We start from the raw sequence: 15,289 nt of genomic DNA, 5'->3' as shown, positions 1-15,289 counted from the left end.
TTCTTCCTGCCAGAGGGGACGGATATCTCTGTCTAGCTCCATTAATTCCTCCTCACTAACGAACAGGTCGAGAACAAACTCCTCCATCGATATTTCTGAAATTATTTATGACAATTAAGTACGTACAATATATAAAGATCATTATTCATTGTCCGAGTGTACTAGTAATTACAGGGTTTGGAAAAGAGCGCTCAACAGACCAGCTGTTTATATATATATTCCAATCCCCTTCTTACAAACAAAAATTAACCATTAATCTAATCAATAGTTCTGCATAAAAGATATTGATATAAAGAATTTGTTATTATTTTTAACTTATCTGCACATTATGGAGAGTAGATCTCTCTTGGCTTAACTATTCTCCCAGTTCTTGTTTTCACAGGAGAATTATGTACAGGTTGCACCAGAGAATCATCAGAAATTTGTGAAGAGGAAGTTTCGCTCAGATTTTCTTCATCAGCCTGGAAGCTCTCTACCTCTTCCAGCCAATTGTTAAGAGGTTGTCTCCCTTGGACGATTTTTGTCAGAATTTAGCTGTATTTCGTATGTAACATCTGAAATTCTTTTTATTACCAGATATGGCCCTGTCCAACCTTGACCTAATTTATAGGAAACCGCAGGCAAATACCATCTCCAAACCCAATCACCAGGCTCATATTCTCTTGGTTTTAACCCTTTATCATAATATTGTTTTTGTCTCTGAGCTGCAATGCACAAATCATCATGAGCAAAATCGAAAGCATTATTCATTGCCATTTCTAACCATTTGACATACATTGAAGGACATAATTTCCGGGGATTTTCAGGAGGTATTCCGACCATAATATCTAGAGGACAAGATATTTCTTGACCAAGCATAAGTAAATTTGGACTACATTTTGTACTAATATGGGGGGTAGCTCTATAAGCCATCATAAGGTAAGGCAAATGATCATCCCAGTCATCTTTATCTTCAATAACAAAAGCGGATAACATGGCAATTATGGTTCTATTAAAACGCTGTACAAGTCCATCAGACTGAGGTCGATAAGGAGTGGTTCTTGTTTTCTCAATACCCAGAAGTCTACACAGTTCAGAAAATAATTCACTCTCAAATTCTTTCCCTTGATCTGTATGTATCTGATTTGGAACACCATAGTGTGAAATGAATTCAGTAGCAAGTTTATCAGCAACTGTAAGTGCAGTATGATCCGAAACAGCATAAGCTTCTTTCCACTTTGAAAAATAATCACCAACAATAATGATATATTCCTTTCCATTATTAGTTTTAGATAAACGACCTAAAATATCTATAGAAATTCTATCTAAAGGTTTTGTAGATTGAAGAAGAGAAGATTGAAGTGGAGATTTCCCAAACCCTGGACCTGGTTTTCGACGTGCACAAAGATCACATGGTTGACACCAAAGTTTTACATCTTGGGACATTCCAGGCCAATAGAATTTTCTCTTAATATATTCATATGTTTTGTCTCTGCCTTAAAAACCTGATATTCTGGAATTATATAGGGATTCTAAAATCTTTTCTCTAATAATTTGAGGCACTACAATTTGATTTAAGATGTTTTCCTGTGGATCTTTTTCACTTGTTCTGTAAAGTATCGCATCGGGTTTCATTTCTAATTCTTCCAACATTTGACATAACATTCTAACTCTACTCCCGCCGCCCTACCTTACAGTCCAGGGGTCCCAGGGCTCCAGTGCACCAACCAGCTCCTCCTCGTGCGGAGTCGGGGCTTGGCCATCGTTCTCCGGCTCCTCCAGGCTGAAGGTCTCTGGCGGGGTCTGGACTACATCTTCCTCAGGCTCATCCAGGCTGATGCTCTCTGGCGTCGTCTGGTCTACATCTTTCTCATGCTCCTCCAGGCTGATCCTCCCCAGGACTGGGGGATCGGGAGCATCCCAATCCTCATGGCAGGGAGCCGGGGCTGGGGGTGGCAAGAGCCCGAACATAGCGCACTGCGAAAAGGGGATGCCCGCCAACTATCTCATGGGCCCACAGCTCGCGGTAGTCCCTCCTCAGGTCCGGGCCCAACCGGGAGACTAGGTGCGCCTGCACCCTCCAATGCAGCAGGAGAGCGGGGTGCAGACGGCCGAACAAGGCGAATCTGCGGGGTAGCTCCTCCCACACAAACCGGCACAGCACATCTATGGCCAGATTCAGATCGGTAGGTACGCCGGCGGCGGGCTCCTGGAAGACAACGCCGGTGGGTACGTCCCTCGCCAGGTCCTCGAGGGTGGCTCCTTCCCCCAGCAGGTGGTGGGCCAACCACATGAGCACTATGTACCGGAGGCTGGCCTCCGCCTCGGGAGGCACAGACCTCCGGAACACGGGATGGAGGTGCGTCACCGTGACGTGGTTCATCATTGTACGGGTCCGTACTAGGCACCCAAGGAATGGGCAGGTAGAACTTGGCCCTCGCGAACCTCTCCGCCCCTGGGGATTCCTCGCGGCCCCCGGGAATGGGTGGGCCTGTGGGGCTTTTTCCACATCGTAGTTGTCGTTGTTATTGACAGTCCTCCCATACAAGACGGACATATGAACTGATTATAAAGAATATGCAATGCATGACTCAATATAGAGTACACGAGCTATCGATGCAGAATCAGATACCGAATCGCCATATATGCCATTTATAATCTCATAAGTTTGGATATTATTATGCCCGTATTATGCACCTCGTTTAATTGCATCATTTAGGAATACTACGCAATGCTACAAAAGTCATTCTGTTACATGTAGTTATTATTACCACAATTCATTGCGCAGGTATAGATACGTATCATGGTGACCAATATGTAATACTAGCAAATTAAGGTCATAGCATATAGCTATGTTTACATACGTCCCCTACACAAAAGAAATATCCCGAAGGGAGATTACTCATGTGTGGCGCCCGGAATAGGAAAGCGTCCTTGATCTCCCCTTGATCAGATGAACTTCCTAGTGACATACCAGTCAGAACATCTATGTTATGATATAGTGTATGTTTTCACATCCAGCTTGGAACATCTTTCATATACAAAAACGAATCTATAACCAGGATTTATACAGGTACATCAAATCATATACATGTAGGTTTGATTATATTGCATTTGCAATCATAAAAACAATAAAGTATGACATTAATGATCAAGATTATAACTGAAGATTATCGTAATTCATCATCAAGGTAATACTTAGTATAGTTAAGCTTAATGTCACAATATGATATATACACAGTCAAGGCATGGTTGTAAGTTCACAAATATCTCTTTCTTCAAAGGGGTGAGGTTAGGTTCGGAGTCTCTTGGTTTCTTCCTGTGTTTCTCCAGAGTGAATCACACAATACAAGATTTATATTAGCACAAGAAAACGCACATTTCTACTTTGATACTTTTTACACAATTCACATTATTTTTCACAGGGAAAACGCAACTGCTTTGCGGCTCAATTATTCGTTGATCATTGGCACTCGTGGATAGAGAGTCGGTGCGGATGGCGAGGCGGCTTCTCTCGGAACATCTCCTGCGTTCCTCTGTTTCCTAGACATCACGGCCTTCTTTTCCAGTATTAACGTGCCAGCTCAGGGTCCGGTCTATAGTATTTGGCCCATGGGGATTCTTCATATTTCTTCCCTCCAAGTAATTTTTGTGCTAGTTTGGTCGAAATTGTCCCCGTAATATTGGTCCTTTTGCGAGTATTGAGTCTACCGATCCGTCGGGGTTTCTCTTGGAATCAAATGTTTTTCGGGATTGGGTTAAGTTCAATGGTGTCACTAGTGGATCATTTCTCTGGATTCACACTTACTTTGCTTTCAACTTCCCTTAATCCTGGTCACGGCACCAAGAAAGTTCGCGTAACCCTTTCGTCTTATGGATCCATTTGAGGGTCAGCTCAAACTTAGTAATAACCAAAAACCAGTGCACCCTCGGCTGATTCCCTTCATTTCATTCTCTTTGCCCTTTAAGTTTTTCTTCAGTTGATCAATTGTCGATAAATGGTTCACGCTTCCATAAGCTTCGCTTTCGGTAACCAAACTTAATATTCACATGCTGAAATAATGTTCACGTTATATTACAATTGAATACCAAGCAAACTGCTCCATCACACAAGAAACAGTTTAATTACCGTCCCGGGAACAAAGCAATACACTGTTTATAAATATTTACCGTTAGCAGAACAGAGTCCCACACTAACACATATACAAGATCACATCACTTGGAGTTTACAGTGATTATTCTTCTTGCCGGTTTATTTCAATTAAAGGAAATACCCCTCTTTAGTGAATTTACACCATCATAAGTGAAATATCATATTTTTTACCCATATTTTTTATCCTTTGGTAAAATACTTTCATTTCGGAAACCCTCTATGTCTTCATACCATTTATGGTTTTATCATAATTTTTCTCAAAATAAACCGGCAATTAGAACAACTCTAAAACGTTTAAGTCTCATATTTATTGTACATTTATATGTTCTGGCTGAATATGATGAACACATCATCCTCGCCCTGTCCCACCTCTGATGAACATGGAATTGCTGGTTAATTAAATTGACTAAAAGAAGCAAAGTTTACACATCATTCCCCTATTAAATTGCATTTATTTTTATTGCAGCATAAAATATATCGTCATGTCAGCTCAAGATAAAAGAAAGGACAATTCGTCCTACCTTCATTCTCTGGGTTTTTTTCTCTTCGACTTCACACTTGTGCTTCCACTCAATGCCTCTCTGGTAGAGGGGTTATCTGGCACTTCATCCTTCTCTTAATGTAACATGAAAAATTTAATTATATATGAATGTGCAATTGCTTATAAATTAATCTAAATAATCGGTTAAAAATTTAACCTACCAAGGATCTTTTCCTTAGCTGAGGACACAGGATCTATGAAGTTAACCGAATCATGTTAGAATTAAGTTTAAGTAAAAAAAACATTAACAATAAAATAAATCAAGGATTTCAAAGCAAACAGCGATATTTAGCAATTTTTTCCTCTAGGAGGAGTTATCGGTACAATAGGGGTACCAAAATAAATACTGTACCTTTGGTCAATTGTGCTGTACCGGATTCTGGACCCCCTGCAGCTGACACGGGTACCAGTACATTATCAGTGTCCATTTGAAACCCTGGCTCTACTTCTTTCAACTCCTCATCAATGTCTGCTATAAACTTTCTTGCATCATCTATGTTACCGCCAATACTGCAATTAGTCATACCCTTGCTGGTACTGCAGTTAGTCATATCTATATTGTGATGTCATCAGTTTTTGAGCTCAATATTTTTGTGTGTAGAGCCCGTAAATTTAAAAGCCAAAAACATAAAAAAAAAATCTAATATTATATAATGTCCTTTTTCATATACTATTAAACACTTTTCGTAAAGAATTTGAGGGAATTCATAACTACTGCTAAAATAAGTATTAAATCTAACATAATATACTTCAAAATATAATAAACCTACGCATGCTATAATATCAATGTTTATGTTCAGATACACCTGTTGGATATTGATTAAAGTCACGTGTGGTAATCAAGAGCGTTTATTTTTAATTTTCTTAGTTTGTGTACCTATCTCAAATACATTGCGCAATTTGCAGCACAACGAAGAGGATTGTGTGTGATTTTATCTTCCTGTTAGTTGAGGGCAGCCAAGTGTTTGAAAGTCCATTTTACCGAGATCTGATTTCAGTTTCTGTAACATTTGCTAATTAGCAAAATTAGATTATTTATTCAAAAATAGCTATTTCCTCAAAATTAACAGTACATGCATTGACTACTATATTCTGTCCCAAAATATCCTTGATTCATGCACATTTTGCTGAATAACTTGATATTTATATATACCTCAGGGTTCAAGCGTTTTTCTTTCATAGAGAATAAAAAATGCTCATTATTCCTCTTTAAAACGTCCTCGCTAGCTCATCAGCTGGTTTCAAAACATGGCTAAAAAATACAGACATCTACGGGGTTTTGCATTTCAACAGACCCAGATTATAACGTTGAAAAATTGAGTAGTGTCTTCTTAGTGACTTTCAAATAGAAAAAAGATGTCAACATTTTTCCATTATTAATCTCCGTATGAAATATGTTTTCGATCCTGTGAATTTTCTGAAAAACAAATGATAAAGCGTCAATTAAGTTTTGTTTGATATTTCCGGTTTCATCTATTTCAACTGCATTTTTTACAGGTATGTGTATTTTTTTTAAATTTGTCTAAATGTACTACATAAATATTTTGGGATCGACAGATGGGGTCCCAATTTATAATCGGAAAATCTAATCAGGAAACGTCTAGAGCTCTCTATTCGGATCATATGTTCATAGCTGCAGGAATGAACAACTGCTAAGTAATGCTAACGTAAACTAATTTGCATTGCTAAAAATACTGGTTTCACTAGGTACCGGGTATAATAATGTTAAATGTATTTTAATTTTGAATGTCGTTAGTCGTACGGGTTTTTTTTTCCATCTCAATGATACCATATCGTCTGTTTGATTTAAGATCGTATAGAACACCAAAAATTCAATGTTCAAAGTATATACAACATATTTGAAATATAAAAATACTCAAATAACACATGAAACGATTCCACTAACTGCGTACATTACGCTGATATGCCAGCAATACCATATAAGAAAAATAAGTAAAATATTTATAGCTAATTTACTCGTTTAATCATGTTAATATTTCACAATTTGTATACATTTGATTTTTTCCGTTTCGTACTCAACCAAAGCCAATTGAATACAATGCTTTATTTGGTAGACATTCATAAAAATATCAATAAGACGGCCATATGTTGATAATCATTCATTAGATATGAATACATGATACAAAGTAAATCGTTTTTTGCCAGTCTATACTCTTTTAAAGCAATAAACGTGAAATAATATTTTCCGTTCCGCTTTCCGTTCCGTTTGGGTTCCGCGTTTTAGCAACACCCCATGCAACACTGTACGCTGTGGTGCTGTGATTTAGACTCGAATTTTTGATTAAAATGAGATATAAATAAATGAAAGAAATTAAAATGAAGAAATTATAAAAAAAAAAAAGTGATTTACAAATAAAAGGTTGTAAAGGAAACTAATAACTGAAGGAGACGCAGTTGACAGATTTGATGAAATTACTAAATGGGTGTCAGGTGATGTATGGCTATGAGACGTTCATTTTATTAAATTCAATTTGTTTGTTCATGCCATCAGGTCTGAATGATTTGAGTCTGTGCGTCTAGAACTTTTCCTTGCTTTTCCTCTCCGCGTCTGTCCAATGAGGATTATGGTCAATAACCAATACTGTCATGTCTTTCCATTTGTGGCCACTTTGTATTAAAATGTTCCACGACGGGCTCCTTGATTTGTTTGGTCTTTATGGTAGAGCGGTGATTATTGATCCTTCTGCGGAGGTCACCTGTTTCACCAACGTATTGCTTAGAGCAGACATTGCAACTGATGAGATAGATGCAGTTGTCTATGCGGCAAGAAGTGTTGGCAAATATCTTGCAGGTGCGACCCGTGATGGGGCTTTTAACACTGTACCAGTTGGTGCTGTGTTAGCATCTGGCATCGGAACATGTTTTAAAACCACCGTTTTGCAACGGGATATCTAACCTCACACTCACTGCCAGGTCCTTTAAGTTCCTAGGGCGTTTAAACGCAGCCATTGGCGGATCCTTGAAAAGATCAGCCATTCTTTCTTTAGTGTAAAGAATGGGCAGATTATTTCTAAGGATGTTGTTGAGGTTCGTAAGGGCGGGGTGATAGGTAGTGACAAGTGGAACCCTGCTTTTGTCTGTTTTTTCTCTGTATTGGAAAAGGGTTTTCCTGTCTTTTGTAATAATCTCATCAATTGCAGATTGCACTGTGTTGGCTTTATAGCCTCGATTACACAGATGGGATTTTAATATTCTGCTCTGTTCTTCAAAGATTTCATTAGAAGAAGAGATCCGTCTGATTCGGGTTGTTAATCCTTTAGGAATTCCTCTTAAAGTATTGGAAGGATGGCAACTCGATGGCTTGAGATAGAGGTGAGAATCAGTGGGTTTGGTATGGTGACTGAATTTTATTTCACCATCTTTCAAGGTTTATGTAGTATCTAACAAGAGAAAAGCTGTCAATGTGACAGCAAACTATGTTTCCTTTTATTTGAACTGTATCAATAATGCATCTCAACCCTGAATTGATAAACACTACTAACCGTATTCAGTGAAATGGAGTACCCTATCGGCAATATTTTGCCAAAAAATGACTAAGTTCAAAAGCTGGTATTTTTTTCATTAACTATCGAAAATCAAAATCCTAGCAATATGCATACCTCTGATCTATGTACAAGTGATCTGCAAAAGAACAACTTTCTATCTTCAAAACTTGAAACTTGAAAGAAGTCGTTTTCGGAATACTAACAACAAGTTATAGATCGCTATCAAATTACAAGACCAGGTGGTCAGCTACTTGCAACAATCATTGTCCTTATCTCTACAACCACTCACCGAACGCTGCAAAGTCTGCGCAGCTGGCTGGTCGACCTCATTTGCATACACAATTGTGTAATGCAATAAATTCCTTAGATTCGTCTCAAACGCCTCCTTGTAGCATAACCACCTCGTCCTCGCCCGTTATCTCTGTGAATGCCGCTACCAACTCTTTCTTCGACATTTCCTCAGTCAGAGTGTTACTCTTGACCCTCGCTAGTTGACAGATACGTTCCCGACCATTTTTCATCTTTCTCACAATGGGAATTAAATTCTTCCCTTTGAGGCTATGTCAGCGTTTTAAAACGACTGGTGGCATCTAAAGTATAAATCCAATATTTAATGTATTATTCTTATCATTATATCGACCCAATTACATGTGATTTTAACAATATCCATCAAAACAGATATGAATAACATTTATTTATGTCTGATCAAAATCACCATGTTTAATTTTAAGTAGGCTCTAAAACGATCATAGTTTAAAACAGTTCGATGAGTAATTACGTAATTACTGTTGATCAATTAGCCTCCACTATAAATCATTAATTTTGCACTCAGCCATTCCTCAGAAACTAGATTATTACATACATGTGTTACCGCATTGTAACCCGACACCTCAAAGAGATGGTCAGCAAGTTGCGTTATCTATGCACTCCAGCCATTCAACCCTCCATTGCGAATATTAATTATACTAAATGTTTTCAGAAAACTACATAATCACCTCATAAACTTACACTTTCACCATGAAAACCATTATATTTGTTACTGTTTAATCCAACCAAGAGCCACCAAGGCTGCCTATGTAACACCAAATTAAAAATGGCCATCCCGGCCACATTGCCACCAAGGCTTAATTCCATGATTTATTATATTTATAGATATCCTTATGAGCCACCAAGGCTTAAAAATAGCCACCAAGGCCTAGAAACACCAAGGTCCCACAATATTTAAGAAATAAATATATTTACCTCTCCCGTACTTCTTCTGTGTTATAACCTCTGTAATATACGTCTGCACTGGCCGAACTCTGTCATTCCGTTGTTTTGTTTTAATGACAGCCACTTCCTCAATGGATGGACTTTGGAATTTTCTTATATGATCCATATTTAAGTTGTGGGTAGTGTCCATGATCTGTTGGTGGAAGAATGGATATAAAATTGGATTGTCAATGTTTTATTTTAACTTTATATTTTTTTCTTTTCTGAATTTTAAATTATGGAAATAGATTATTGTAGGGCAATTTTTTGGATGTTTGGATGTTTCCATGTTTTTTTCACAATTACGTGACGTCACTGAGGATAATGAATACCTCATTTTGCAGTCAGTGTTTCATGTATAAACACAGATGAACCTCGCTATGCACTGCCAGTGATTCTTAAAATACTCTGATGTACCTCACTCCTACAGTACCGATCACAATCACAACTTCTCGGGCCTTTCTCGGGTATTTACATTACCGGATGTTAGAATTTTATACAAAATGGAGTCGCTTCCAATTAAAATAAGTATCGGCTAGAAAGCCTTATAAGTCGCTTCTGTGTTATATTTTAGGGTAAATCATTTACTTTAATGAAGTCTAGCTTACATCTCAACAGATCGTAAAATGTGTTGTATTTATATCAAGTTTTATAAAAAGGGGGGTTGTCATAGACGCTTAGGTAATACATTCGAGGTGTTTTCCGAGCCTGCCGGAAAGGCCCGAGAAGTTGCGAATGTACCAATCAGACCCAACCTAACAGAAAGTAAACCCCAACTTAACTCTATGCTTTCTGGGTTTACTAGAGTGGACACAGAGAGTAAACCCAGTTAGAAGTGTACCCCCCCCCCCCCCCAAAAAAAAAAAAAAAAAAAAAAAAAAAAAAACAGACGCTAACTGTGAAATGTCACCATTGTCAAATGCAGTTAAAACTGTTTCCATTCTTGCTATCTGAGTGTCATATGGGAATCCGTAAAATGAATTATGAATCCTTATGTCATGTCAAAGAAAGCCTGCCATGATTTCCAAATAATTTTTCTTCCAAATTGAGGATTTGGGAAACTGTCGCTACGTGCTTCCTCAGGTTAGTACTCGTTATATTTGCAGCTTTTGTAACGCCACATTCTCCTGCAAATTTTCTAAGACTATCCGAACTTCGAATAGGATTCACCGAATCAAAGCTAGATCTTGCAAAGACATACGGATTTTTGGGATTTACGCCAGCCCGGTTACTTGTTTCAATGAGCAAAATAATGCTTTGGACAGTTATTCTTTCTGCTTCATCCCCTCTCCTTCTATTAAACATTATAAGTTTTGCTAATGTCGTTTGATTATTTATTTTAAACTCAATGTTGCGCTCAAACATTCTTAAAGAGATAAGTGATACTAGGAGGCTTCATTTAAACAACAACAAAACAAATGGAGAAGTGTTATTATTTTCATTTAAATACGACACACCGAGTCAAAAATTAACATTAGGCACAACGGTTATATTTATTCAGTGGATTGTTGTTGCAGCACTAGAGTTTATCAATACTCAAAACTATTAAAACATATTCAAAATAATCCATATGGTACAAGTCTTAAAAAATTGCTTGAGTTAGGCCTACAAAATTTATCATCCAATTAGCAACACCCTAACAAAATTTACAGCTTTCAATATCAGAATTTCTCCACAAATAGCTATTCAACTTAATGAATTCATCATCACCGTTATGAAAGATAAATGACATACTATGAAATATGATTAACCCCTCTCTAAAATTTTGAAAACGGGCTATGATTTTCTTCTCACTGTCTTCCATGCATACAGCATGCTCCTCAATTAAAGATACGGAAACAAGCATAAATGTAAACTTATCAGAGGTAATTATTCATGAAAAGATATACATTTGTTATTTTTACATGCATTAAGGTGGCTCTATACACCACTTTTTGATGACGCAGTACGCAAAAAAGTAAATCTGGAAACATGCATTTCCGGTACTGGCTGATTTAAACTGAGGTGAATTGTATGGGAACCGCTATTTTGAAAAATGTGTTAAATGGATAGATTTAATTTGATAATTGGAAAATTCATTACTTACAAGTAATGTGGTATGTGACACCTTCACGTTGCGTGGTATTATTTATCGAAATAAACAATAAAATCAACTATAAATTTTTAAAGAGTTTCTTTAGCATCATCGATATGTTACACCGTAGCGCAGTGGGTTAGTGGGTTCACTACAAACCAGTAGGTCATGAGTTCGATTCCCGTTGAGAACAATAAATTTTTTAACTTTCCAAAAATTTCTAAAACGTATTTTATGGTTGAATACCGTGAAAAAAAATTCTAAACAGGTGAACATATTTCAATTATAATATACTTTAATGCACATTAATATCGACACCTAACGGGGATGAGATGGTTGCTTTGAATTTCTCTCAGGTTGGGATACATAAATCCTATTAGCCTAGTCAATGTTCCCCTTTATTTATTTGACTTAGTTTTGCACTAAAGCGAATATATGTAGCGCCGTCGAGCGGTAAACGGCTCTATACTATGAAATCCACAGGTAATTAACTCACATTTTAACTAATTCCTTGAGATGATAATGCTCCAACCTCTAAAGCATACGCTTTAGTTTAATAGAAACACAAATTATTTACAGTTTATTCACATTACGATAAAAATCCAAAGTTTCACAAATAAAATATCAAAACATCACTGGCTGAACTGCACATGTATCTCCCGCAATAGAAAAATAGTAAGTCCCCCCCGTAATTTTTACCCGTCCTATATATACATAATATGCATTGCTCGCGAGGAGCAATCTTTCTAAACGGGGTCAATTACGTAATGACATTGCTCGCGGAGAGCAATGATAAATAACTTACGTAATAATTAAAACAGAAGAATAATATAGTTTTAAAATACCGTTACACCTCCCCCGACTCCGTTCAAAATGAATAATAATAATTAAATCTGCAATTAAACAATATCTAACTTAGGATAATGATACACAATATTACTCTTTACACATTAAGCAGGGTATCGGTAACTCATAAATATGTAAAATGCAGCCTGATAATTCAACTCACAACAAAAATAAATAAATAAACATTAAACAAAATTGTACATCACAGTTCATATATACAGTTCATGATATATACAAGTCAGTTTAACCAATGTTTTCTTACACAGACAGGTTCCCTCTGACAATTCTTACGTTGCCGTGCTCGAAATGTTTTGGAATTTCGCGTAATATTTCACTGACCACATCTCTGAAATCGATGTCCTCTGGATTTAAGTCCTTGGAATATACGATTTTAGAGTCTCTAATTTCTTCTTCTGTCCCGTCCGGTTTGCGTATCACCGTTTTGTTTAATGGTAGGCATATTGTCGATCGTTCTCGGATTGTGACGTTGTTTTCATGTCTTTTTACTTTCATCACTTAAGTCACTGTAATCGTCGCTAGGACTGTCGCTAATCACATCAGTTTCGTTACGCACTCGTTTGTCCCCGTCTTCTTCATTATGCACTTGCTGCTCATCAATGTTGCCTTCACCTAATATTTCTTCGACGAACGCCTCGTCCACACTACTCAGCTCCGCGAACTCGCAAGAACTAATGGAGAGATGCTCGAGGTCATCTTCAGCAGTGTTCGTTTTGTCCCAGGTTTCTTCTTCATCTGATGAGATGTTCTCGTAGAAGTCACTAAGTACGTACACTGGCTTCTTTGCTTGCATAAACATCTCCCGGTCAACAAGCTTCCTTTTAGAACTCATTGCTTCACTTAACTGTTCACCATGAAGTCCATGTACTGATATTAAATGTCTCTTTAAATTGAATTTCCTTACAAAAAGTCTTTGGCAAAAACTACAGTTTAAGCTGTTTACACTGTCACTGTGTTGCTCCCTACGATGCTGATGAAAATTACTAGATGATGTAAAAGTTTTTGCACAATCCTCGCACAACATTTGATAACGACTATTCTCTGTACCGAATGGGCTTCCTTACAGGTCGTCCCCTACGGGTCATTTTCAAACTTGGTTCTGATTGGTCAAGATCTGACTTTTAAGCTTGGTTCTGATTGTAAAAGCTTGGGTCTGATTGGTCAACATCTGAGTCGTCTGTTTTCGGGGGTGGAGCTAGCGGTAACTTCAAACGCCGCCGGCCAGAGTCCGGCGCGTGCCGTCGTTGACCGTCTGGTGTCTCGCCAGTTGTATATTCGGATCCAGTAGCTGGTCTTGTTAGTTCCGCTGTCTCGCCAGTTGTATATTGGGGCTGCTGTCTTTCTCCTCGGTACGGTTTGATGTTGTCGGCATGAACTATATATAACCGGTTTTGATTGTCTTGAATGCTGAATTTGAAAAAGCACATCACTAAGTCTTTTAATTATTATCCACGGTCCAGTCCATTTCCTTGATAGTTTTAATTTTTCTCCTTTACCGACTTTTGGCTGACTTCGTACTAATTCCCCAACTTCATAATTAGTCTCCCGTACATTCCGATCAAAATAATTTTTCTGTCTTTGAGATGCTTCTTTTGTAATTTCCCTTGCTTGTTCATGAATTGTGGAAAGTTTTTCTTCTAAATCACGCACATAAACTGCTTTGTTTGCCTCTTTCTCAGAAGTTGTAAAGTTCTCATTTTCAGTTAGAACATTTATTGGTAGTTTAGCCTCTTTCCCAAAAACTAGTCTATATGGCGAAATCCGTGTAGTTTCATGCGGAGTGGTGTTATACGCAAGAACAATTCCGTCCACAAAACGATCCCAGTCGGTTTGGTTTGCATTAATGTATTTAGATAGCATGTCCTTTATTGTTCGATTCATCCTCTCTACCATTCCGTCTGACTGGGGGTGATATGGTGTAGTTCGAGTTTTGTCAATTTGAAATAGTCGACACATTTCCTGGAAAAGCTTACTTTCGAATTGTTTTCCTTGACCCGAGTGAATAGATCCAGGACATCCGTATCGCTTTATCCATCCTTTAAACAGAACGTTAGCTACCGTTTCAGCTTCAATGTTCAGAAGCGGAAATATCTCGGCAAATTTTGTAAAATAATCCATCACGACAAGAATGTAAGAATATCCGTTTTCTGACTTCGGGAATGGTCCTGCTAAATCCAGTGCTATTCTTTGAAATGTTTCACCACTTAGGAAAGTTTTCATACGTGATCTCTTTTTCCGTGGCGGATTTTTCCTTTCTTCACACACATCACACGCAAATACATAGTCGTGAACAGTTTGACGCATCCTAGGCCAATAATAATCGGAATTTCTAACTTTTTCCAAAGTCTTTTTGATGCCCATATGACCTCCAACTCTCGAGTCGTGAAGGTGCCATAACGCAACTTGACGCAGATTCCGTGGTAGGCATATCTTAAGTTCTTCACTATTGTTTGAAATCCAGCGAATACACAAAACACCTTTATCAATACACAAAAAATCCCATCTCGAATACCAAAATTTACACTCAAAATTTTCACCAGACACAGTAAATAATGGTGGTTTTTCATTCTTTTCCATCCAACGTAAAATAACACGCATTCCAGGGTCATTTTGTTGTTTCTCACGAATATTTGCTCGGTTTAGGGGTTCGTCCGGCTGTTTTCGATTCTTGGCTCTAATTGGTCTGTTTGTCCGTTTCTTCTTAAGAGGAGAAATAATTGCACAATCCGATACTTTTTCTGAATCTATGCTGTCGTTAAACAATGCACTTAAATTAAACACGTGATTGTCAACTTCTGTTGAATTATATGTACTGGTATTTCTTAGTTCAGAAACGTGTGTATATTTCTGATTTTCAGTTCCTTCATTTTTCTCACGTTTACACTGTCTGCAGTTCACCTCACAAGAAACACGTGACAATG

General features: G+C 37.7%; 1 protein-coding gene across 1 annotated transcript; it reads right to left on the bottom strand.

Annotated features, from left to right (window-relative positions):
• Positions 1–12,843: 12,843 nt before the first annotated feature.
• On the bottom strand, positions 12,844–13,200 carry LOC128171971 (uncharacterized). The gene has a single exon (XM_052837747.1). It carries the CDS (start codon positions 13,198–13,200, stop codon positions 12,844–12,846), a length of 357 nt encoding a protein of 118 aa, XP_052693707.1.
• Between the last annotated feature and the right edge of the window lie 2,089 nt (positions 13,201–15,289).

This window comes from Crassostrea angulata, chromosome 2, assembly GCF_025612915.1.
Source record: "Crassostrea angulata isolate pt1a10 chromosome 2, ASM2561291v2, whole genome shotgun sequence".
NCBI lineage: Eukaryota > Metazoa > Mollusca > Bivalvia > Ostreida > Ostreidae > Magallana > Magallana angulata.
The sequence above is the reverse complement of the archived record's forward strand: the minus strand, read 5'-3'. Positions and strand labels throughout refer to the sequence as shown.